Source organism: Panthera tigris, chromosome B2 (assembly GCF_018350195.1).
Source record: "Panthera tigris isolate Pti1 chromosome B2, P.tigris_Pti1_mat1.1, whole genome shotgun sequence".
NCBI lineage: Eukaryota > Metazoa > Chordata > Mammalia > Carnivora > Felidae > Panthera > Panthera tigris.
In genome coordinates this window covers 37,102,889-37,127,024 of record NC_056664.1, presented here as the reverse complement: position 1 = coordinate 37,127,024, position 24,136 = coordinate 37,102,889, and the positions used below count along the sequence as shown (strand labels likewise).

Here is a 24,136-nt window from a genome sequence, read left to right as displayed (position 1 = left end):
GTACTCACAACTGCAAAGAAAAGATCTTTCCCCTCCCCCGCCGTTCCCGAAACCAGCCAGGGCGCGCCCGGTCGTAGTCTGACATAAAGGCGGGAACCAATCAAGTTCTGCTGAGCGTTCAAATTTAAATGTCAACCTATAACAGCTCTGTAACCTCAAAAAAAATCCCTAACTTGTTTGTGCCTGTCTATAAAAGAAGCTGTAAGATCCTTGCTCGGGGCCTCTTAGCGTCACTGGCAACGAGTGCGCGGAGGACCGGGTTCGAACCTGCAATAAACGACCCTTGCCGCTTGGCTTTGACTCTGGACTCTGGTGGTTTGTTTTTGGGGGGTCTCTCGAATCGGGGCATATCAATACTACACTCTATTTCAAGCAGAAATTGAGAATGAACTGTCCTTTAAGGAAATTATCTGTAAATTTGTCTGGTTCTCTTCGTGCACATCTATATTCCATGACTGTAGTGGGTTGAATGGCAGATCCTCAGAAGACAGGCCCACATCCTATTCCCTGGAACCAGTGGATGTGGCCTCATTTGGAAAAAGGGTCTTTGTAGATGTATTGAAGTTAAGCATTTCAAGAAGAGAAAATCGTGTATTATCCACAGGAGTCCTAAATCCAATTACAAGAGTCCTCATAAGACACACACAGGAAAAAGAGGGGAAGGCTGAGAGGTTTGAGTCATGTGGCCGCAAGCCAAGGAACTCCTAGAGGCACCAGAAGCTCCAAGAGGCAAGGAAACATTCTCCCTCAGCACCTTCAGAAGGTGCTGGCTGACACTGATTTCAGATTTCTTGCCTCCCGAAATGTGAGAAAATAGGTGTGTGATGTTTTAACGCCCAGTTGGTGGGCATTTGTCACAGCAGCCCTATAAAACTAATCCAATGCCTTCACTCATGGACCCCCAAATTGATGGTGTCTTGTTTTGCAGAAAAATTAAGGCTATGTTAAATTCCTGCAGCCACTTCAGCCATCCCTACCAAGCCAGAAATGCCGTCAGTTTTATTTACTTGTTTGGGATAAAATGCCATCACATATAAAATGATAGGAGACTTAAAACTGTGGTTCTTACCCCGTGAGTGACTTCTGACATACTTCCAACTGTTCGTGCAAATGAGGTAAAAGTTGCCCCATGGTTTCATCTCCAACACAGCAACTGATCACATTGGGGTTCTCATGAGCTCGCTGCATTATCTTTATCCATGACTTGTCAATATTCTGAAAACGCTTGGCTTCCTAAAAACAGTCAGTGAAAATGAGCATTTGAATAAAAGCAAAGTCTTCGCTTTGGAATAGCCTCTAGTTCCTCAGACCCGCTTCTATTAGTCCTCAGTCTACATAATTTAAAGGAGCATTTTTTTTCACCTCAATTAATTCTGAAAAACAAAAACCCAGAGTCATAAAACTGCTTATTGAAATACTGCTTTGTCACAATGGGGCTTATCACTTATTTGTTTTCTTACATTTAATACATTTTCAAAATGCCACACGATTAATTTACAGAGCTATCGACTTAAAGCTCAAATCTAGTCTTCCAGCACCCCAGGTGCTTGGTTTGATGAGCAAACTGAAGAAGCATGACAATAACTTGATCTCAAGATCTTTTGAATAATTACAGCTCAAAAGGACCCGGGGGAGGTGGGGGGGGCAGAAAAAAAGAAAGTAAAAACCCAAAACAAAGCCTCATTTACATTTTTGCTAATGAAATTTTTCTATTTACTATGGATGATATTAAGCTTTGCATTCAATTGCAAAAACGCCTCTAGGAATGGCATAATCTTGCCTGGTTTAAAAACTTTTAAAGGTATCTTTTAAAACACTGCAACTTTCTGGTTAAGAAAGAAAAGAATTATGTTTAAAACAATGTTACAATGAGAAATGAGCTATTTTTGAAACCCTTTTAACCTTGATTTTTAATTTATATAGAGCCTATAGTTATGGAAATTTAAGAAGAGCAGGCTTAATTTTATAAGAGGGATTCTACCTTCATAGAATAAATCTATTAATAAGTTTACTTATTTCAAAGGCCGCAGAGTAAAGCTGTTTTAAATATTTTGTTAAGGGCTCAGAAAGCTAAATTTCCTTGCCCCGTGGTATGTGTCTGATCTACTATTAGTCGACTTAATGATAGTTAATTTTTGTTTATGCAATACAGATTAATTTTAATTCTACTCTCAGACGAATACTATAAAGTCACCTCTTGGAGGAGATGAACTACTATAATCCAACAGTACCATATTTGAGGGGTGCCTGGGTGGCTAAGTCGGTTAAACTCTTGGTTTCAGCTCAGGTGATGATCTCACAGTTTGTGGGTTTGAGCCCTACATCAGGCTCGGTGCTGACAGCATGGAGTCTGCTTGGGATTCTGTCTCCCTCTTTCTCTCTTCCTCTCCTGCTCTCTCTCCCTCTCTCTCTTTCTCTCAAAAATAAATAAATAAACATTAAAAAAAAATTAAATGTAGTAGTACCATATTGAAGGTACCTGATATCCTCAGATAACCTGGGGATTTGAAAATATGCGATTTTCTTTTTTTCTTTTAATGTAAATAAAAAATCAGCACATTTTGAAAACTTATTTTGTAAAGGGGCCAGACAGTAAATATTTTACTTTGCAGGCCATATAGTCTCTGTTACAACTACTGAACTCTCCTGTTGCAATGCTAGAGCAGCCACAGACAGAACATAAATGAATAGATATGGCTGTGTTCCAATGAAACTTATTTCTACAAACAGGTGAGTGGACCACAGATTGCCAACCCCGGTTTAAATAAGGTTTTAATAAGGTGGCACCTAGGTGGATCAATCGGTTAAGTGGCCGACTTCGGCTCAGGTCCTGATCTCACAGTTAATGAGTTTGAGCCCTGTGTCGGGCTCTGGGCTGACAGCTGGGAGCCTGGAGCCTGTTTTCAATTCTGTGTCTCCCTCTCTCTCTGCCCCTCCCCCACTCCCTTCTTTCTCTCTCTCTCTCAAAACTAAATAAACGTTAAAAAATTGATAAATAAATGAATAAGTAAATCAAGACAGGACCATATGGCTTTATAAAGACTTCTCCAGAGACATACACACAACACAAATCATTCTATCAGTAGTTACAAAAACCATATATATATATTTTTTTAATATATGAAATTTATTGTCAAACTGGGTTCCATACAACACCCAGTGCTCATCCCAAAAGGTGCCCTCCTCAATACCCATCACCCACCCTCCCCTCCCTCCCACCCCCCATCAACCCTCAGTTTGTTCTCAGTTTTTAAGAGTCTCTTACACTTTGGCTCTCTTCCACTCTAACCTCTTTTTTTTTTTTTTTTTTTCCCCTTCCCCTCCTCCATGGGTTCCTGTTAAGTTTCTCAGGATCCACATAAGAGTGAACACATATGGTATCTGTCTTTCTCTGTATGGCTTATTTCACTTAGCATAACACTCTCCAGTTCCATCCACGTTGCTACAAAGGGACATATTTCATTCTTTCTCATTGCCACGTAGTACTCCATTGTGTATATAAACCACAATTTCTTTAACCATTCATCAGTTGATGGACATTTAGGCTCTTTCCATAATTTGGCTATTGTTGAGAGTGCTGCTATAAACATTGGGGTACAAGTGCCCCTATGCATCAGTACTCCTGTATCCCTTGGGTAAATTCCTAGCAGTGCTACTGCGGGGTCATAGGGTAGGTCTATTTTTAATTTTTTGAGGAACCTCCACACTGTTTTCCAGAGCGGTTGCACCAGTTTGCATTCCCACCATACAAAAACCATATTTACCTGAGGTAGCTGTTTGGCAATATCTCCACCCACAAAGACAGCTTCAAGATAAACCCAAAGGTTCTGGACTACTAGCCACTCTTCAATTATATCTGAGGAAGTGGACAATTTATACACCCAATTCTGGATGGTTTTTTTAAATGGGGCATTATATCTAAAAAGTGAAAATGGAAAAAACACTATATTTTAAGGATATATGATTCAGAAAATAACATGGCCTAACAAAGTTACAGGAGAAACATTCCTTTGGAAATGAACATTTTTTTTCCTTAAAAGGCAGTTCCTAATAATTTTCACACAGCTAATGAGATACTTGTTTTTCTTGGAGTAAAACTCATATAATTATAGTGATTTTACCTGTTTCCACATATTAGTCATAGACTAGGAAAATGGACTGAGTTTTGTGACAGAGGTCCAGCAAAGGAACTGTGCTTGTTGTTTCTGGGAGTAAAGGGAAGGCAAGGAATAAGGTGTTTTTATAAGACTTTGGTGAACCAAATCGAAGTAAGCATGGTCTGCGAGAATAACACTTAGGGCACTGTTACTGGTCCATGAAACTAGTACCACAAGGCCAATGTCAAGATTGAGGGTTGATGTCCATTTACAGGTGCTGCTTTTCTCATCCAAAGACTGCTGGTTTCACCAGGCACTGGGCCTAGATTGTATGGTATTAGAGATCTAGAATAGCTGCCCCCAAATAGCATGCTTCCTGCTTTCTCAACATCAGGTCTAGAAAAGGATTCATGACAATTCAAGGTGTCCAGAAAGCTGGGCACAACCAAAAAAGACAAGAAACACAATGGATGTCATGCAAGAAGTGATGGGAAGATACTGGGTAAGGACCCAACTGCCTACAGTTGGATTAAGAAGCCAATTTTAGTTTGTGGCAATGACAAGTGGTTTCGATATGGTATAGTGGCATTTTCTGGTGATTGTCAATACAAGGTTCTTAAAACTTGTCTTGATCCAGGACAGGTTGCTCACATACAGAAGGGGGTTCTTCTGGGTCTGAAGCGGGTCTTCTGGGTCTGAATGGGGTCTGATGGGTGAGTGCAACCCATAACTTCTCTAGAAGTCTATGTTATACATGGAGGTATAAAGTGAGTTGCACAAAAATTGCCCCAAGGAGATAGGTGAGCTATTCAGATAGTAACAGGCATTTTTATCAACACCCATTTACTGTCCGTCTGACCATTGTTCTGGAGCTGAAAGGCAGTCAATATGCTAAAAGCAATCTTCAAAATTAAAACATGCAGACCAAGATGGTATGGATGGGAACCTCAAGGGGTTGAAGCAACTAGATATTTGAGGCCCAAAATAGTCCTGCACAGAGGAAAAAAAAAAGAGTCATATTTGATGGTTATATTTCATGTAACTTCCAACATGAAAATGGGAGACTTGAAATAAAATCTAGCATAACCAGTTTCGGTCCTATGGCCAGGCCCTTGCATTGCACAACTCTGCACGGTGGAACCTGTCAAGACCGATAGGGAGTGCCATAGACCAATCAGGAATCCAGTAGGAAAGTGTCACAATCCAGGCAATATCTGGAGTTAAGTCTCACCCATGGAATATACAATTTCTTTCTGAGGTCACTTCCAGGTCACCCTAGAGACCCAGCAGCCACTGCCTCAACATTGATTTTATTAGTGCTATAAATATTATACTGATCAGGCTAAATGCAAGTTAAGTATGAAATTAAGAAAGGCCTCAAATCCTGAATTCTTTGGCCACAGAACTATTCACATGACTCCACAGCCTTTTTTCAAGAAGTCATCATTTAGTGGGGGCGCCTGGGTGGCTCAGTCAGTTAAGTGTCCAACTTTGGCTCAGGTCATGATCTCACGGTTTGTGAGTTCAAGCCCCACATCAGGCTCTCTGCTGTCACTGCAGAGCCTACTTGGGATCCTCTGTCATCTTCCCTCTCTGCCCTCCTCTCTCCTGCCCCCCAAAAATAAATAGCACATTTAAAAAATAACTAAGAAAGAAGTCATTTAGGAAATTAGGATGGTAAAATTAGCAGTGATCCATGTGGACATAGTATCCCATGAGGTCCAGAAACCACTGAATATCCCATGGTCACCTGTGCCAGGATTATTCATATTCCCTGACAGCAGAAGACATAAGTAGGATCTTAACCATAGCAAGTCAACACAAAACTCCTAGAACTAGGAGCTTTGAAATTAAGTACGTTATCCAAATACAAGACAGACTTTGGGGCCAGAAGTCATGCAGGATGTCATTCATTAACCAGTGATCTCAACCTGGACAAGGGGTGTTGGAATTCCCATGTACCCTAGACACTGACCTCTGCTAATGACAAAGTTGTGGCATATTTCTTAGAAGTGTTATGGCGAAGAACAGTTGAGAATTACTGCATAGTCAGCTAGGGGATTAAAGGTTGCTAATGCCCAGATTACGACCTGACAGTATACTTAGTCTGACTGATTCCCATTTTCTAAAGCTGCACTTAAGGTCATAGTCACCTTCCAGCTGGTACAGTAGTGCAAAGATGGACAGGTTGTTTCATTTAGGGCACAGTAAACCCAGCACATAAAGAGACACTTTTCACGATAAAAGATGCATAAAGTGTTTAAGTAACAAGCCCCTAGTGATAACAGTTCTTTAATGTGTTGCCAGGATACTTCTCCTGGGCCACTGGATGAACACTTGAGCAGGGCTAGCCAAGGAGGCCAAAGATGACAGATTGGAGGAATGAAAGAGAAAGAAAATAAAATAGATCATCATGGTGGGGAGCCAAAATGTTCAGGAGATAAGCTGCCTATTTGGGGGAAAGTAATTATGATGGGGCCCACCAGGAAAATAGGAAGGAGAGATGAGTACCATAAAGAAGAGACAGAGGCCATGATTGTTAGGGAAAATAGGTAGCTTGTGTGAGAACAGACAACAGTGAGCATTTTAGGTCAGAATCTTATATTATGCCACAGCTGTAAAACTAGGCTTTCACCTAGTATTATATAATTCCAAAAACCAAATTAAAACCTTCCCCCACCAAACTATAAAATTACCTGTTGCTTAGTAAGGAACCTAAGACCATTAAACTATCCTCCATCAAGGTGATAATTTCTCCTGATTCAGTTCCTTTGAGAAGGAGCTCTCCCTTTCCCTTAAATGCGGCAAAACTCAGGTTCTGGTTGGTCCAGTTTTCAATCACCTGAGTCAGCTTGGCTTCAATATCCTTTTCCTTAATGGCAGATATGCAAATGTCCTTCAGAGGGAGATCAAAGAATATGTCATGACATTTTCAATTATAAATTAAGTGCCTTGTAAAATAATGAATTTTTGAGTTTGGACCTAGAAGTCATAGTCATTTTGTGGCCAAAAAACCAAGACTCAAGGTGCACCTGGGTGGCTCAGTCAGTTAATTATCTGACTTTTGATTTCGGCTCAGGTCATGATCTCACAGTCATGAGACTGAGCCCCGTGTTGGGCTCCACACTGGACGTGGAGCCTGCTTAAGATTTTCCTTCCCCTTCTCTCTGCCCCTCCCTCATGCTTGCTCTCACTCTCACTCTCTCTGTCAAAAGAAGAGGAAGAGGAAGACAGAGGAGGAGGAGGAGGAAAAGAAGGAGAAGAAGGAGAAGGAGGAGAAGGAGAAGGAGAAGGAGAAGGAGAAGGAGAAGGAGAAGGAGAAGAAGAAGAAGAAAAAGAAAAAGAAAAAGAAAAAGAAAAAGAAAAAGAAAAAGAAAAAGAAAAAGAAATAGAAAAAGAAATAGAAAAAGAAAAAGAAAAAGAAAAAGAAAAAGAAAAAAGAAAAAGAAAAAGAAAAAGAAAAAGAAAAAGAAAGGGGTGCCTGGGTGGCTCAGTCAGTTTAACATCCAACTTCAGCTCAGGTCACGATCTCACAGTTTGTGAGTTTGAGCCCTGAATCAGGCTCTGTGCTGACAGCTCAAAGCCTGGAGCCTGCTTCAAATTCTGTGTCTCCCTCTCTCTCTGCCCCTCCCCAACTCGCACTCTGTCTCTGTCTCTCAAAAATAAATAACCATTAAAAAAAATTCTTTTTTAAAAGAAAAAAAGAAACCCAAGGTCTCAAGATCATCGTATTACAAGTTCAAATAATAACTCTCTTGACTGTCTGACCACTAATTATTTTATTGTACCACCTACATGCAATAGCAGAACTTAAATCGTCATGTTTCTTGATTATATTTTTCATTGGAGTTTTCTGGCCAAAACAGAGATAACCCCAGCTGCTCTATCTCAGCAACTTGCCATGAGAAACAATTGAGAATGTATGTGGGAGTCCTTTGACCTCTTTGAAGTAACATATAATCAGTCATTGCCAGATTCCTGCTTCTTCTGGCCCTGATACGAATATTTCATTTGCTTAAAAGTTATTCTATTTTTTTTTCTTACAAGTTTTCCTGTTTTTCTGAGAACACTCGATATGAAAGTCTCACAGGGAAAGTAAAAGTAAGGTATTTTCCCCACCATGCCTCTATTTATTTTCATACTTAGAATCACAGAATCTCACAGATGGGAAGGAACTGAAAGGTGCAAAGTATTTCCACAAATAATTATAATCCAAATGGGTGTGTAATAAATGTCCTAAGCGTGGTAAGACTTGTTGTGAGTTCTGAAGAGGGAGAAAGGATTTCTGCCTGCAGTCAGGAGGGAAGGCTTCATGGAGGAGGGAGCATCTGAGACTGAGTGAGATTCCAATGGGTGGTGGGAGGAGATGTTCTACAGCAAGGGAAAAGAGTTCCTTTGGAGGCAGTGAGTCCATTGACAGAAGGAATCCAGCTTGGTTAATAGCAGGACATGCAGAGCAGAGCAAACAGGATGTACCAGGGTATACCGCACTAAGAATCCATTTTGGGGTGCAAATAGTAACTGAGGCCTAGAATTCCTTGGAAGTATAAAATGATGTTTTCAAAGCACAGCTTATAAATGGCTATATTCTTAAGTGTAAAAACCTACCTCTAAGAATGAGATGGTCATTTTGTTTCCTTCAGTAGTATTTGAATGACATTGATAAACAGGACATAATGTTTTGAAAACAATTGCTGGTGTACATATGTAGTTAAGGGAAAAAGGAGGGGCAGGAGACTCAAAACCATATATATGAGAGATTTCTGGTTACATGGTACAGTTCCCTGACTCCAAAAATACAGAATAGTGGATAAAATGCAAAAAAGAGAAAGTAAAAACATAGCCAGGCTTAAAAGCCAAACAAACATCTCCATGAACCAGAAGTGAAAAAGATATGCAAACCAGTGGGTGGACATGAAGCCTAGTCCTGAGGGCTGTGGTGAGTTGTGGAGAGGGGCAGGGGAAGCAGTTATAAAGGGTTTGCATAGACATATCTGGCCACACCCCAGGGCCCAGCGCAGAGACAACCCACTGAAAACTGCCCAGCCTTTCTGTAAAGAAGGCCTCTTTGCTTATCTTAGAGCTTCTGTCTGAGGGTCAGGCATCTAATGTAACACAGGACTAGGGGTTCTCTCCAAAGACAGAGGCTAGTGGGCACCACCGTTGCACTGTCCTCTGCCTCACCCCAGGTCACTGCTATCTCCTGGAAAGGAGCTTATGCACATGTCTGGTGTCCTGAGTTTTGTTTTGTTTTGTTTTTGTTTTTTTGTTTGTTTTTGCAGCTGCCACCCAGGAGATACCTCTTGAGCACCTGATTCTGGTGGCAAATGAGGTTTATGTTGGAGGTGCCACAGGACCATAACAAACCAGGAAAACATTCTTAACCAGCTACCTACCCCCAGTGCAGAGACAGCAGACTGGAATGCTCAGTCGTACTATGGGAGAGGCCTATCAGTGTAACTTCACAGCCGTGGCCTGAGGAGTAGGCTTCTAATTAAACATACATCCGAGGGCCAACTCTAATCCTCTCCAGAGACTTTGTAGGGTGGGTGGTCTCTTCAACTTCCTTATGCCATGCTCCCAAATGCTGGCATCTCCAAGAAAGGAACTTGTGTGAACAACTGTTGCTGTCACTCAAAAGGCACATCCCTTGATGGCCTGAGTCTGGTGAGTAGAGGGGCTTGGGTTCATGGGTTCAACAGGATGGCAGCAAACAAAGAAAGTTCTTAACTGGCTATCATCCCAGGGTTCAGTGCACATAGAACAGACAGAAATGTCCATTTCCTAGTGTTCCCCTAAAAGAGGTATATTTGCATACTTTAAAAGTGGCTGCCTGAGAATTTGGCTTCCAATCAGCCTAAATCCACTTTGGAGCCTGACAGGTCTTGTGACACCTCCAGTTACTGGGAGTAACTAAGGATGAAGTAGAGTACTAGAAGAAACACAAAGTTCTGAGAGCCAAGCAAGAGCTAAGGTGGGCTTGAATGATAAGGCTCATTTCCTACATGAGGCTTCTCCTTCCAGACTGAGACAGGTGGCTGTTTTATATAATGCATAAAAACCAACACAGAGAGGAAAGTAAAGAAACAGAGGAATATGGCCCAAATGAAACAAGATAAAACCTCAGAAAAGACTTCAATGAGACAAATGGGTGATTTACCAAATAGCTCAAAATAATGGTCATAATAATACTTAACAAGTTCAGGAGAAACATGCATGAACAAAGTGAGAATTTCAACAAAGAGAAAGAAAATATTTTAAAAGTACCAAACAGAAGTCATAGAGCTGAAGAACACAATCACAGAACAGAAAAATACAATAAAGGAATTCAATAGCAAACTAGATGAAGCACAAGAAAGGATCATGAACTCAAACACAGGGCAGTAGAACTTACCCAACTAGAGCAAAAAGAACAAAGAATGAAAAATAGTGAAGATAATTTAAGGGACTTAAATTTAAGATAGATCACGTGGGCCAACATTCATGTTATACAAGTCCCAGAAGGAAAAGAGGGCAGAAAATTTATTTGAGGAAATAACGGCTGAAAACTCCCCTAAGATGGGGAAGGAAACAGACATCCACATCTAGGAAGTCCAGGGAGTTTCAAAACAGATGAACCAAGAGATCCACACCAAGACACATTAAAATTGAAGTCTCAAAAGTTGAAAACAAAGAGAACATCTTACAAGTAGCAAGAGAAAAACGTGTTACATACAAGGGAACTCTCACAAGACTAATAGCAGATTTTTCAGCAGAAATTGTGCAGACCAGAAGGGAGGAACACAATATATTCAAAGTGCTGAAAGAAAAAAAAAAGACAAAAACAAAAAAAAAACCCGCTATCAAGAATACCCTACCTGGCAAATTTGTCCTTCAAAATCAAAGGAAAGATAAAGTTTTCCAGACAGGCCAAAGCTAAAGGAGTGCATCACCACTAGACAAATCTTACAAGAAATGTTGACAACAAAGCCAAGGAAACACAGGGAAAAATACACAAATGGGACAACATCAAACTGAAACATTTCTGCATGGCTAAGAAAACCATCAACAAAATGAAAAGGCAAACTACAAATGAAATAAAATATTTGCAAATCATAAACCTGATAAGGAGTTAATATCTAAAATATACAAAGAACTCACACGACTCAATAGGAAAAAACCCCAACCAACCCAATTCATAAATGGGAGAGGATCAGAATAGACATTTTTCCACAGAAGACATGCAAATGGCTAACAGGTACAGGAAAATGTGCTCAACATCACTAATCCTCAGGGATTAGCAAATCAAAACCACAGTGAGATACCACCTCATACCTGTCAGAGTGGCTATCTTGACAAAGACAAGAAATAACAAGTATCAGTGAGTATGAGAAGAAAAGAGAAACCTGCACACTACACTGTTGGTGGGAATGTAAATTGGTTCAGCCGCTATAGAAAACAGTATGGAGGTTCTGAAAAAAAAAAAAAATTAAAAATAGAGCTACATATGATCCAGCAATACCACTTCTGGGTATTTATTCAAAGAAAATGAAAACACTAATTCAAAAGGAAAGAAACCAGAACATAGATACTGAGAACAGACTAGTGTTGCCAGCCGGGTGTGTGTGTTGGGGCAGGGTAGGGGGTTAGGGGGGTGGCGGTGCAAATGAAATGGGTGAGGGTGATTAAAGGTACAAACTTCTAGTTATAACACAAATAAGTCCTGGGGATCTAATGTATAGCATGATGACTATAGTTCACAATATTGTATTGTGTATTTGGGAGTTGTTAAGAGAAAAGTTCTCAACACAAGAAAAAAATCTTAACTATGTGTGGTGATGGATGTTAACTACATATATTGCAGTGATCACGTTGTGATATACACATGTATAGAGTCATTATGTTACAAACATAAACTAATAAGTTTATATCTCAGCAATAAAAATCATATAATTATAGAAATTATATCTCAATAATAAAAAAGAAATACCATACAAACACTAAGCACACACAAAAGAACCAATTTAAAATCTTGGAAAGGAAAAATAATATGTAGTAGATTAATAAGGAAAAGTATAGAATTAGAAATCTGGAAAATGTTCTAAGGAATTCATCAGGAATGTAATACAGAAATAAACAGACTTTTTGCTTTTAAATGAGAGTGTAGTTAAGGGACAAGGAAGATAGATTTAGGACCTCCCAAATGAACATATTTCAAATAATCATCTTATCTCCTTGAGTTACTGTATTATTTTGCAAAATCAAAGGATGTTCAGGGTGATTCCAAATTTTGAGGGTACATTATATAAGGCAATTAGTACACTCTTACATAAAATGTACAATTTTCAGAAAAGAAAAGGATTTAAAAAAATTTTTTTTCTAATGTTTATTTCTGAGAGAGAGAGAGCACAAGTGGGGTGGGGCAGAGAGAGGGAGACACAGAATCCGAAGCAGCTGTCAGCACAGAGCCCAACACGGGGCTTGAACTCGTGAACTGCAAAATCATGACCTGAGCCAAAGCTGGATGCCCAACCGACTGAGCCACCCAGGTGCCCCAGAAAAGAAAAAGATGTTCTTTAATGAACCAGTGATAAGATATAAGCTTTTGTACCTCAATGTCATCCTTATTTTTAAGTAGTGGTGCTTCCATAATATTTCTAAGACAAAACGAATCAGATTCCACATCAAACGGGGTTCCAGTTAACTCAGAGATTCGATCCCAGTGTCTCTGTTTCATTGCCTTATTGGTCATCATTTCCAGTAGAGGACATGACTCACTGAAATCATCAATTCTTTTTTTCAGATCCAAAAAAGCTTGCCAATCTTTAAGCCCTTTTGGGAGTTTACGACACCTTTCAGGGAAAAAAATTTGTATCACTACAAATTTCTTTGTGTGTACACACACACACACACACACACACATAACAACTTTGCCATATATATATATATATATATATATATATATATATATATATATGGCAATATATCAGAGGATAGATTCATTTGTTAAATACCTACAAGATCCTATGAAGATAGCCACTAGAAAAAGGTAAGTTTAATTCAATTAAAACTTACCTGTTTTGAAATTCCTGCAGTTCTGCATTAATTTTTTCAATGTCTACATCTCCCCAAAGTATTTCGTAATAACCACTAATATTGCTCATTACGGTATCATAGAGTCCATACAGCTTCTGCAGCAAGTTGAGTTCCTTTCTGGGAAACCAAATATTTAAGTCATTGCATAATGTGTATTTTAAAAATAAATGTCATTATTGGATAGACAGAATTCATCCAATCAAATATTTCATACATCACATGTGTACTTTATAGACACCAATATGCAAAAAGCCCTGTTAGTTTCCAAACAAAGATTTTATTAAAGCTCCATCAATCGGGTCAAGTGTACAGCTCTCAAATATTCCAAGTCATACTATGACTTGACACTAACAAATGGCTTGATTATTATTACCATTCCAGTCACTGCAAACAGTGTGACCGGCACTTGGTAAGATCAAAGCTAAGGCTAAGATTTTAATTTTTTTTCTTTCAAATGCAAGTTGTTTTTTTTTATGAGAACATCTATCTTTAGGAAGTGACTTAAACATCACTTTCCTACCAAAAGCTTTCCCTCATGTACCCAAATGGAGTTATATACATAGCAAGAATAATAGGAGGGATTATAGATTCCTAGAAAAAGTCCTTTCATCGTGTAATAGACCAAAAATTGAGTTTGTTGATGCTCCCAAGAATTCCTCAACGCTTAGCAGACCATGAGGGTCCCCCCTAGACCCAATTTCAGTTTTTGAGTTTATTTCTTGAGCAGTTCTAACTATTTGTAAGGATTGATGTTCACAACTTTTATTATTTATTATAAATAATGCAAAGGCCGAAGTTAAAATTTGCTTATGTTTTTAATAAAGTAAAACTCATTCTATCTTGCAATTATCAAATGGGCACACTGGGCCCTTTAAAAAACACTCTGTTTTTCCAATTCTTGCTTCATTTTGCTGATTCTTAGGAATGATCCCATTGTTAATCATGGAGTATTTCCAACTATGCTAAAAATGACTAAAATAATACAAAAAGAACAACAAGATCTCCAATAAAAAAGGGACAACAATTTTTCTTCAGGTTTCTTATTGTGTTGCCCAAAGCATTGCATCATCTTTTAAGAAAGTATCAAGAGGAGGGCACCTGTTGGGATGAGCACTGGGTGTTGTATGGAAACCAATTTGACAATAAATTTCATATTAAAAATAAATAAATAAATAAAAATAAGATGATCATTGTATTGAAAAAAAAAAAGAAAGAAAGTATCAAGAAAGAACTCTGGAGAGACACCATTTTTGTTTTGCTTTTGTTGTTGTTCAGCTCTCACTTAATACAGTTAAGGAATTGGTCATTTTTTATGTAAAACAGCAAAGAGAAGGCAACTGACAAAAGAGTGTGTTTCCCAAGTATTGAACAGGAAAGAGACACAGGGCAACACACTAGACTCTAACTGTGATAGTCCAAATGGCTATGTAAGTGAGATCTCAGACTGTGGGTCTTTAGATGATAATTACCTGGATGAATTTTACCCAAATCAGTAATTTATGAGTGGACAATATGTTTATGTAGAGGCAAGGGCTTCATCCTGCAAATTTTTACAAGAACCTAAACCATCCCATTTCGTGAAAAGGATAAATGACTGTTCTTCCATTATCTGTGATGTTTGTGTAACTTTTATTTGGGACATCCCCTAAGTAGACAGACGCTGAAGGCAGATTTGTACTCAAAGACAGATGATGCAGAAATGAAAAAGTTCATGGACTTGATCCTTCAAATGTGAAAATAAAGATTTTTTGCATTCATAATGCAAGAAAGATGGTGATCCTCTCTTCAACAAAATTATGGGTGTCTGAGTTTTCAACAGTTCTGGGGTTTAGCAATGCAAGTCCAAAAAAAGTCAGAAGTAATAGTAAGCTAGAAGCTGTTGGAGATGGATTTGAAATCGGAAATCAGTGCCTACAGAATGGGTATGGTCCAGGTTTGTGCATGACAGCTGATGAGAAGTTGGTGGTGTCACCAGCAAGAATCCAAGAACTGACCTTTACTGTCCCACTGCTTGTACTCACTAATCTTTGCCTTAAATTTTTCCTTAAGCTTTTCTTTCTGTCTTACCTCTTAACTTAGGCAAAGGAAACCCAAAACCACTACTCAGGTGGTATCCACTGCCCTCACAAGACCTCCCACTCGCCCAGATCCTTGGAGCTAAACTCATATGGACCCATGGAGTGACCTCTGGAATGACTTACAATCACCTTCACCGCATTATAATACTAAAATCTCCGCTGATGGAGAAGCACATGCTTCATTTACATAACATACAATGTGTGTATTGGCATGTTTCCTTAAGGCACATGCGCAATCTCATGCCTGCCTTTACAAACAATGACAGAGCTTTCCTATTGATATATTCATTCTAACCCTAAATAAAAAGAACCCATTCACCCTCTCTTAGGGAATCATGGCTTTGGAAGCTATTCCCCATGATCTCTTTATTTGCTGCAAATAAAGTTTTCTTTGTGTGACAACTCAAACGTGCAGTTTCTGACTCACCAAGGAGCAAACTCACATTGGTTCTGTTATAGTTGGATTCCGAAGTCAGTTTCCACTTTGTGTAAATATCTTCAAACCAGGGTATTATGGAGTAAAAGTTTGGGTTTTCACTGCTTAAATTCTCACTACATTTTCTAATAAAAGTGCTTTTCACCATTACCTTATTTGTACGTTTGCAAATTACTCATAAATCACTTAAATATAAAAAAATAAATAGTAAATGAGGATGGTTTTTTTCCTGGAATACTGAGGGCTAAAAGAAAACACTGAGTCTCACACTGAGCATGCAAAGAATTAACTAAAGAATTTATGAAAATGCAGGACCCAATCCCTGAGATTCTGATTTAGTAAGTCAGGGCAAAGAACAGACATCTGCAATTCTAACACAACTGGTCATCCAGTTAAACTTGGTGAATGACTGCTTGGAAAAAAAATACAAGCCATCTACCCTAAGGTAGTTGGAAGCATTAATTTATGGTCAGAAAATTTCTTATCTATTTTGCAAAGACATGTTAGAACTTTGATGAAATCAACATAAAGTTCTTTACTGAAAACATGATCCTAATAAGCTAAAGCCACTGTTCTAATTTTGAGTTTGAGGAAAGTTACACAAAATTCCATTAAGATATACTTGCTTAATTCCTAGATCTACTTACTATTTAAAATCAGTTAAGCTCCTTGGCCTTCAATCCTGATGAATTCTATGTTTACTCAAAAGCGAAGAGCACTTAGCATAAATGCAATAAGAAGGGTTGGAAAGCCAAGGATGGCTATTCCTCTAAATTAAAAAAAAAAAAAAAATCCAAAATTGCAGTGCTTCTATAGGCTAAATATAGACCACAAATACCACAACTTTGGCAACCTATTTTCAACTCCTCAAGGACATTTCTGTTGTATATGGTGACCATGTATCCAGTGGGTCAGGAATAGCCAGGAATAAGGGGGATATTTAGGAGTGTTCTAGGGAAGGCTGTCTGCATGATAAAGGATTTAATGATGGCATGATTCTTCTAATGGACAGAATTTAATTATTTGCATGTAACACTTGTACAGTTTCTAAACCTACCTAGTTTTGTGTAAAACCTCATAATCAGTCACAGGCAATCCAAAAAGTTGTTCACCAGATGAATATGTAACAAACTTCCTCCACAGATCATCAAAATTGGCCTATAAGAAGATTTTTAAGTTGTAGCAAAACATAATTAATTCAGGCCCCATTAAGGTAGAATTTATTATACCTGGAATAAAAGCTACATTGAGGTTTGTTTAATAATATCTATGAAACAAGGATCTGTGAAGAAATTTATACTTCTGATACCAAGCTATCAGAAGAAAAGTTGACCACTTAATAAAATTAACTTTTAAGCATTTTAAAAGTATCCATTTTACATGAATTTTTTTTCTTTAATAAATTAAGTGGTCCCTAGAAGACCTGGTTCTCAAGTTCCCATAAATATGTCTGAAAGTACTAAAACAGTATTTTAAATAACCTATAATTCAGGCTTTTTCACTAATTTAGACTTGTCATCTCTTCTACATGGTCCAAATGAGTGAGTATAATCCTTTCAACCCTGTTTTCTCTCCAAGCAATAGTGTATAAAATGAAGGATTCCATTTTAATACCATTTGAAAGAATTCCAGCAATCTGAATCAACGAAGTTAATGCACATGCCCTTTGAACCAAAAGTGGAATCTCCTATACTTACAATGCTAAGTATTAATAGTGTTTAAAGCACCAAACCAAATAGAAATAACCCACCTGTGATGAGATATGTGTGTTCCACATAAAGGGTATAACATATCAATAGGGATCCCAAATTTCCAGCCCTGGAGAATGTCTGGCATCAGACCTCACAATACCCAGAGAGTGAATCAGATCTGACAGCTATGTTAGCTTCTTTTATTTCTTTTTTTTCCTTCAATTTTTTATTTAAATTCTAGTTAGTTAACATATAGTGTAGTATTGGTTTCAGGAGTAGAATTTAGTGATTCATCACTTACATATAACAGTGCTCATCACAAGTGCCTTCCTTAATACCCATCAGCCATTTAGCCCATCCCCCATGCACCTCCTTCCATCAATCCTCAGTTTGTTGTAAAGAATCTCTTATGGCTTGCTTCCCCTTCTCTCTGTCTCTCTGTCTCTCTGTCTCTCTCTCTTTCCCTTCCCATATGTTCATTTGTTTTGTTTCTTAAATTCCACAACATACTTTAAAGGAGCCAAATCAGGAAGGGGTGAAGACCTTGAAGGAACTCCAGTGAACTCTTAGTTCCTAGAAAGGGCCATATTTTGCATTTTTTACATTTGTTGGTGGTTAGTACAGTGGTTACTCAACAAATTTACTGACTAAAGTGTCCATGGGACAAGGTGAACCCAGAAAAGGAGAAACAAAAACTTTAAAGTTAGCATACTTTAAAATAATGACATTTAAAATCTTGTCTATGAGGTAAAGACTATTGATGGATGCCAGTCACTCACCCCTTTTCCACTCAGCTCCCAAATAATATAAAAAGACCCATAGCACCATCCAAATGGGGAGCAAAATAATCAGCTTTGTCAGCAGACCAACCGAGTGCCCAGTAACTCCAGAAATCAGAGTAAAATTGCGTCAGAGAACACCACTGCACCCTGAGGCCCCACATGAGGCTCCTGCTTCTTCCCACAATCCAGATCTTGGCACCTGCTTCTCTTGGGGGTTGGGAGATGAAAGGGCACCTGCTTTTGAGGAGAGTTGGGTCACATGTTCAGCCAGATGCATGGCGAACAGCCTGCTTACCTCACACCCTCAAACACATGCAGAATAGAAGGAGCAAGATGGCAAGAGATGGGCCCTTCAATGTCTTTTCAATGAAGTGGCCACACCTCTGGTAAAAGGGTGACCCATTAAAGTCCCAGTTGCTAACCAATAAATTGGTAACTCCTGATGGAAAGACAAGGAGGTGGGTCTACCTTCAAAATACACCAAGCCTCCAACTACTCATCAACTCCAATGCCACCAGGCTGGTCCAAGTTACTGTCATCCTGTATTGGACTATTTCAATAGCCTCCTAATTACTCTCCCTGCTTCTACCCTTCACTGTCAATAATGTACTCTCAACACTTGTAGCTAGAGCGAGTCACTGAAAATATAAGTAAGTTGATGTCATATTTGCTTATACTCAGGACCTTTGCACCTGCTCATCCTTCTGCCTGGAAAGCTGCTCTTCCAGATACCTGCTGGGTCTGTTCCCTCATTTCTCTAGGTCTCCACTCAAATGTCACCTTTTCAAGGATGGTTTCTCTGGAGACCTTCCACTTCATGCGCACACAGCCCAGCATGTTATTCCCCTTCCCTGCTTTAATTTTTTCCCTTGGCACTTATCACCATCCAACATTACTATCTATTTTCATCCTCCCTCTTGCTTTTATTGCTGAGGGGTTCTGCTTGGCTCAGCTGGCAGCCACCAGGTAAGCAGATCAATCTTGGTCCTGGCTCCTCCAGAGAGGCAGGCCTTTCCCCCAGGGCCCTGGGGACTTCAGGTAGCAAAGGATCAGAGCCTCCTCCAGTGTCCAGCATAAAGTGCTGGCAAGGGCGATAGATAGGGGGATCTGGTTTTAGTCCAAGAGTGACCATTATTGTCCTAAGGACAAAAGAACCCAAACAATATCAAGGGACTATGACTTTTTGTCTGAGGACATCATATTCAATGAAAGGCTGCATTCCATGAAAACCCTGGCCAGCACAGACAGCCTACCTTATAGAAAACCACCAGAGTTACTGGGCTGGACCTACCCCTCTGGAGCCAGGCAGCACACACAGTGGGTTCTGTGACAGCTGATTTCATCTACTTTGCACAAGTTTATTCCTCTAGGGTCAGCTGCAATTCCCGGTTGCTTGAAGGATCCTGGAGAAACACTTTTCTTATCTGGGTCTGGATTTTCCATTTAAACCACTCAAATCAAGGGAGATACTTGAAAATTCGATACCACATGAGAAATTCTACTCGGTTCTGATGGAAAAAGCCTGAAGTGCCCCTCTCATGAGAACCTGCAACTGGAGAGATCCCATTCAACTTGACTGAACCTTTTTTACTGCAAGTGCATCTGGTTGGTCTCAATCTTTACTATTTCTTGCTTGTATTACTGAAACTGCCATCGGTCTGACCACCCTCCCTCCAAAACATTCTCCACACTAATGCCAGAGAAGTCTTTTAAACACACAACTGTTCTAAAAATTCAAATCTGAACAGATCATTCCCTGTTTAGAGCCCTCCAGCCCCTAGGATAGGCTACAAGCTCCTTATCATAGCCTCCAAGGCTCTCTAGGGATTTCTGCCCACTGTGCTGCCTATCCCTCATCCCTATGCTCTCTGCCCAATGCACCCCACACTTCACTCTCTCATCTCCCCTAGATCTCCCTGCTTATGTCTTCATTTCTGGGAGGTACAAATTCTGTCTAATTTGTTTTCCCTCCTGTTACCCCTGGCTAATTCTCATTAGTCCTTCAAGATGCAGCTTAGATGGCTCCTCTTCCAGGAAGCCTTTTCTGGCTGCCCCATCAGCTCCCATTGGTCTGTTTCCATTAACAATGGTTCTCACACCTAGATCACAATGCTCACCACATGGTTTTGCAATTACAATCTATCCAGCTGTCTGTCTCCCTACCAGATTTTAGCAGCTTAGAAGAAAGAACCATTTCTTAATCACCTTTCTATTGACCAAGACACACAGCAGGTATCTGATAAATATTTTTTCATGACTACAAGTGCAGGTGGGATAGGGAACATAAAGAGAACATATAGTACAGCCACTACAGAAAACAGGATAGAGATTAGAAACAAAGAGGAGAATTTCCAGATAATCCTAGGGGCTGGCTTACATAGGAATCCATGAATCCACAAAACATTAACCTAAATGGGTGTGTGGCTTTTCTGTAGATGTGCTCAGCACTCTGGGCATAGAAAAAGAGGGTAAATGGTTGGCCTGACCCAGTAAGCATTGTCCAAGGTAGGGCAAATGAAGTGGGAATTTTAAAGTCATGGATACAGAAGGAAGAAAAATAATGGATACAGAGAGAAGACAAGGAAACTTTTTGTCAATATTTTAAATTTGATATATTTTATTATTTTCATACATTTTATTATTCTATGAATTTTTACCATTAACCCACAAACAAGATGTTTGGAATGAGAATGAGGTATAAGCTTAAGTTCAAAATCAAAATCTTATTCTCTAAAAATACAGAGAGAGATTCTGTGGAGAAAAGCATGAAGGGATATAAGAAAAGGAATCAATTACATTATTTAGCAGACTAGAATACAATTAAAATCTGTATGCACTTTAAACATTAACCTTTCCTCTGTAAGACAGAACACATACATTTTTCCCTAAAATTATTTTAAAGACTAACAACACATTTTCTATATGCAGAAAATGAAATTTTACCTGAAATATCTGTAGCCTGTTGCTAGCTTCTTGGGGTGGTATATTTGGAACCATGGGTCCTTCCTGTAATGAATAATATAATCTCCATTTAAATTCTTAATCACATGCATTTATCAATTTATTGAGTTTACCTATTATTTCCTTTTAAATCAATAAACATTATTTTTAATTGAAATGGTCAAATTTTGCCCCATAGATGAAGCTTTCATTTAGTTTTTGTAACAGCCTTACTGAGATATAATTCACATATCATACAATCTCTCACTGAAAACAGACAACTTGATGACTTTTACTATATTCACAAAGTTGTATAACCATGACCATTGTCAATTTTAGAATATTCACATCACTCCAACTGCCATTCATTTCTAAAGGAGCATGACATAGCTAACAAAAAATGTGACAAAATTACACCCTGCATGAAGCTTGTACCACTAGAGCTCTGTCTCATTTCATTTATGATTGTAAACGATGATGCTGTGGTTACTCATTAGAATAACTGATCTAGAGTTCCGACAACAGCCTCCTTTCACCGATGGTTCAGCCCAATATGGAAACAGAGAAGCGTGTAAGTGGAACACTTGGAAGAAGCCAAAGGCAGTCTCTGGTGGCCATCATCCAGAAAACAGTTGCAAAAAGGACCCCAGATGATCTATACAATCATGAATACTATGGATATGCTAAATAATAGACTAGATTCCCAGTGTAATAGAATACGAGGGCCATAAAATGTTAACAAATCCAACTAAAAGAGGCAAGTTCAGCACATGTAAAAAAAGAAGAAGGCATTTATGATTATTATTAAGGGCTTAAAATTATCTTATGAATCCAGACTCACTGTGACCACTAAAAGAAAGTATCACATGTTAGGGAATATATCCAACTTTTGAGTTTAACTTCAAAGAGGTGGATCGTTATTGGTCATGATACTAGGCTAAATAGTCTGTGGGACTGAGCAAGTGTGACATTGATTATTTATTTTCAATGACTCTGTTGGTTCTGTAGTAAAAAAAAAAAAAAAAAAAAGATCAGTTGCATAACGCCCTGGTATTATGGTATTTATAGTCTCTTGCAACCTTCCAACAACAGTATTCCATTTCCAACTATGAGCATTCTGGCCTGAGAAAGGACAAGAACAGACCTTTTGGTTCCTTCTACAATCTCAAAAGCTGTTGCTCCTTTTAACAGTTATATCTTCTTTCTTCCTCTATAAAACAAGCTTAAAGGACTAGCTATCTCCTGTTTTTCAGATAGCTGCAAATATGCAAGTACAGCCTTTTATATACAATGTGCAAATCACAGTGTATTTCTCAAGACTCATCACTGTCATCGCATATAACACTCCACAGAACATTTTAACCCACAGTATGCAAATACTTGGATTACCATCTCATACGCTTCTGTGAAGTTCATTACATCCTCACGAAAAACTTCCACGGCCTCAAGAAGATTACTTTTAAACTTTGGCTGCACTTGAACTAGTTCATCTTGCACAGAAACCTAGAATAAGAAAGAATACTCAACGTGAGATGTATTTAAATGAAAATGTATTTAAATGTATTTAAATGAAAGCCCTAATTCTATGCCAGCAAGTCTGTTATCCTGCAGATGCCCAGGGATGAACAAGGATGTCTCTGCCATGTTGTTTAAAAGACAAAAACAAAAACAAAAGAGAAATAAATAACCCAAATCCACCAACAGGTGACACAAATAATTCTAGTTCATGACCTAAGAGGCAAAGCCAGCTTCTGTAACTGCGGTTAGGAAAAAGTTTTCTGGCTGATCCAGTCCAGGCCATCACTGTGGCCAGGGGGACAGCTACTGCTTTAGGCCCAATCTGGGTCACATGCTGGCTCTGGGGCCAGGTGAAGACCTGGGATTAATAACCTCTAGGGGGCGCCTGGGTGGCGCAGTCGGTTAAGCGTCCGACTTCAGCCAGGTCACGATCTCGCGGTCCGTGAGTTCGAGCCCCGCGTCAGGCTCTGGGCTGATGGCTCGGAGCCTGGAGCCTGTTTCCGATTCTGTGTCTCCCTCTCTCTCTGCCCCTCCCCCGTTCATGCTCTGTCTCTCTCTGTCCCAAAAATAAATAAAAAACGTTGAAAAAAAAATTTAAATAACCTCTAGTAGGTTCCCATGGTTGTAGTGGTTGGAACAGTCACCTAAAAGAAAGTGATATTACTCTGGGTATTTAAAAAAAAGGGGGGGAATGCCCTCTATAATACTCTTCAAAGTTTCTGCTTAAACCTTCAATCATAATAGCTATCACTTAATTCATACTACCTGCCATGCTTTTTACATAAGTTAACCCATTTAACCCTCACAACAACCCTGTGTGGTAAGTGCTGATATTATACTGATTTTACAGGTGAGAAAACTGAGGCACAGATACACTAAATAACCTCCCAAAGACTCCAGCATCAGTAGAGGCAAGGTCAAGATTCAAAACCTGGCAGTGTGGTTCCAGGGCTCCTGCTCTTAACTGTTCTGGACAACAGCATCTGCCTAGGCTACTTTAAGATTATGCATGATTGTAGTAAAAGGATGGGTCAATAGGCTTAACACTAACAGTTAAAGAGATAGAACAACCTGAGTGAATCTTTCCCATTGAACAATAACAGAAAGTTGAGCTTCACTAAATCTCAGTGGAGGGTTCTCCCTTTCCTTCCCAAGATGCACTTCTCTGACTAAATCATCAATCATTTTTAAAAAATAAGTGATTAGTCAATACTAAACATGAATTTAGATAAATATGAGTATTGAAAAAGCATTTTATACACATTACATCAAGGGAGCCTCATAACCACACATAAAAAAATTCCTAATATGTTCCTGAATGATCACATGAAGAAATTGAGAAAGAAGGGTTATTAACTTGCATAAGGTCACCTAATTGGCTGGTGGCAGAGCTGGAATCACGAGTCATGGCCCCAATTTGAGCTCTGTATTCTTGCAACTCTGTCTTGCTTCAATCTCAGGGACAAATCTCTCCATAAATAAGGAATTTTAATCCAATGTTTAATTAACATTCAATAAA

General features: G+C 39.0%; 1 protein-coding gene across 6 annotated transcripts in view; it reads right to left on the bottom strand.

Moving 5' to 3' along the window:
- DNAH8 (dynein axonemal heavy chain 8) overlaps positions 1-24,136 on the bottom strand; it is a 325,383-nt gene that overhangs the window by 188,078 nt on the left and 113,169 nt on the right. For 5 of the 6 annotated variants that reach the window (XM_042986265.1, XM_042986264.1, XM_042986266.1 and 2 more), the window contains 8 exons: positions 22,489-22,602; positions 21,103-21,165; positions 16,744-16,844; positions 13,152-13,289; positions 12,688-12,928; positions 6,794-6,993; positions 3,765-3,918; positions 1,070-1,233 (listed from right to left, as the gene is read on the bottom strand). In XM_042986265.1, the coding sequence (XP_042842199.1) occupies positions 1,070-1,233; positions 3,765-3,918; positions 6,794-6,993; positions 12,688-12,928; positions 13,152-13,289; positions 16,744-16,844; positions 21,103-21,165; positions 22,489-22,602 (1,175 nt within the window). The remainder of the gene's footprint in view (positions 1-1,069; positions 1,234-3,764; positions 3,919-6,793; positions 6,994-12,687; positions 12,929-13,151; positions 13,290-16,743; positions 16,845-21,102; positions 21,166-22,488; positions 22,603-24,136) is intronic. The other variant, XM_042986263.1, reaches the window with a different exon arrangement.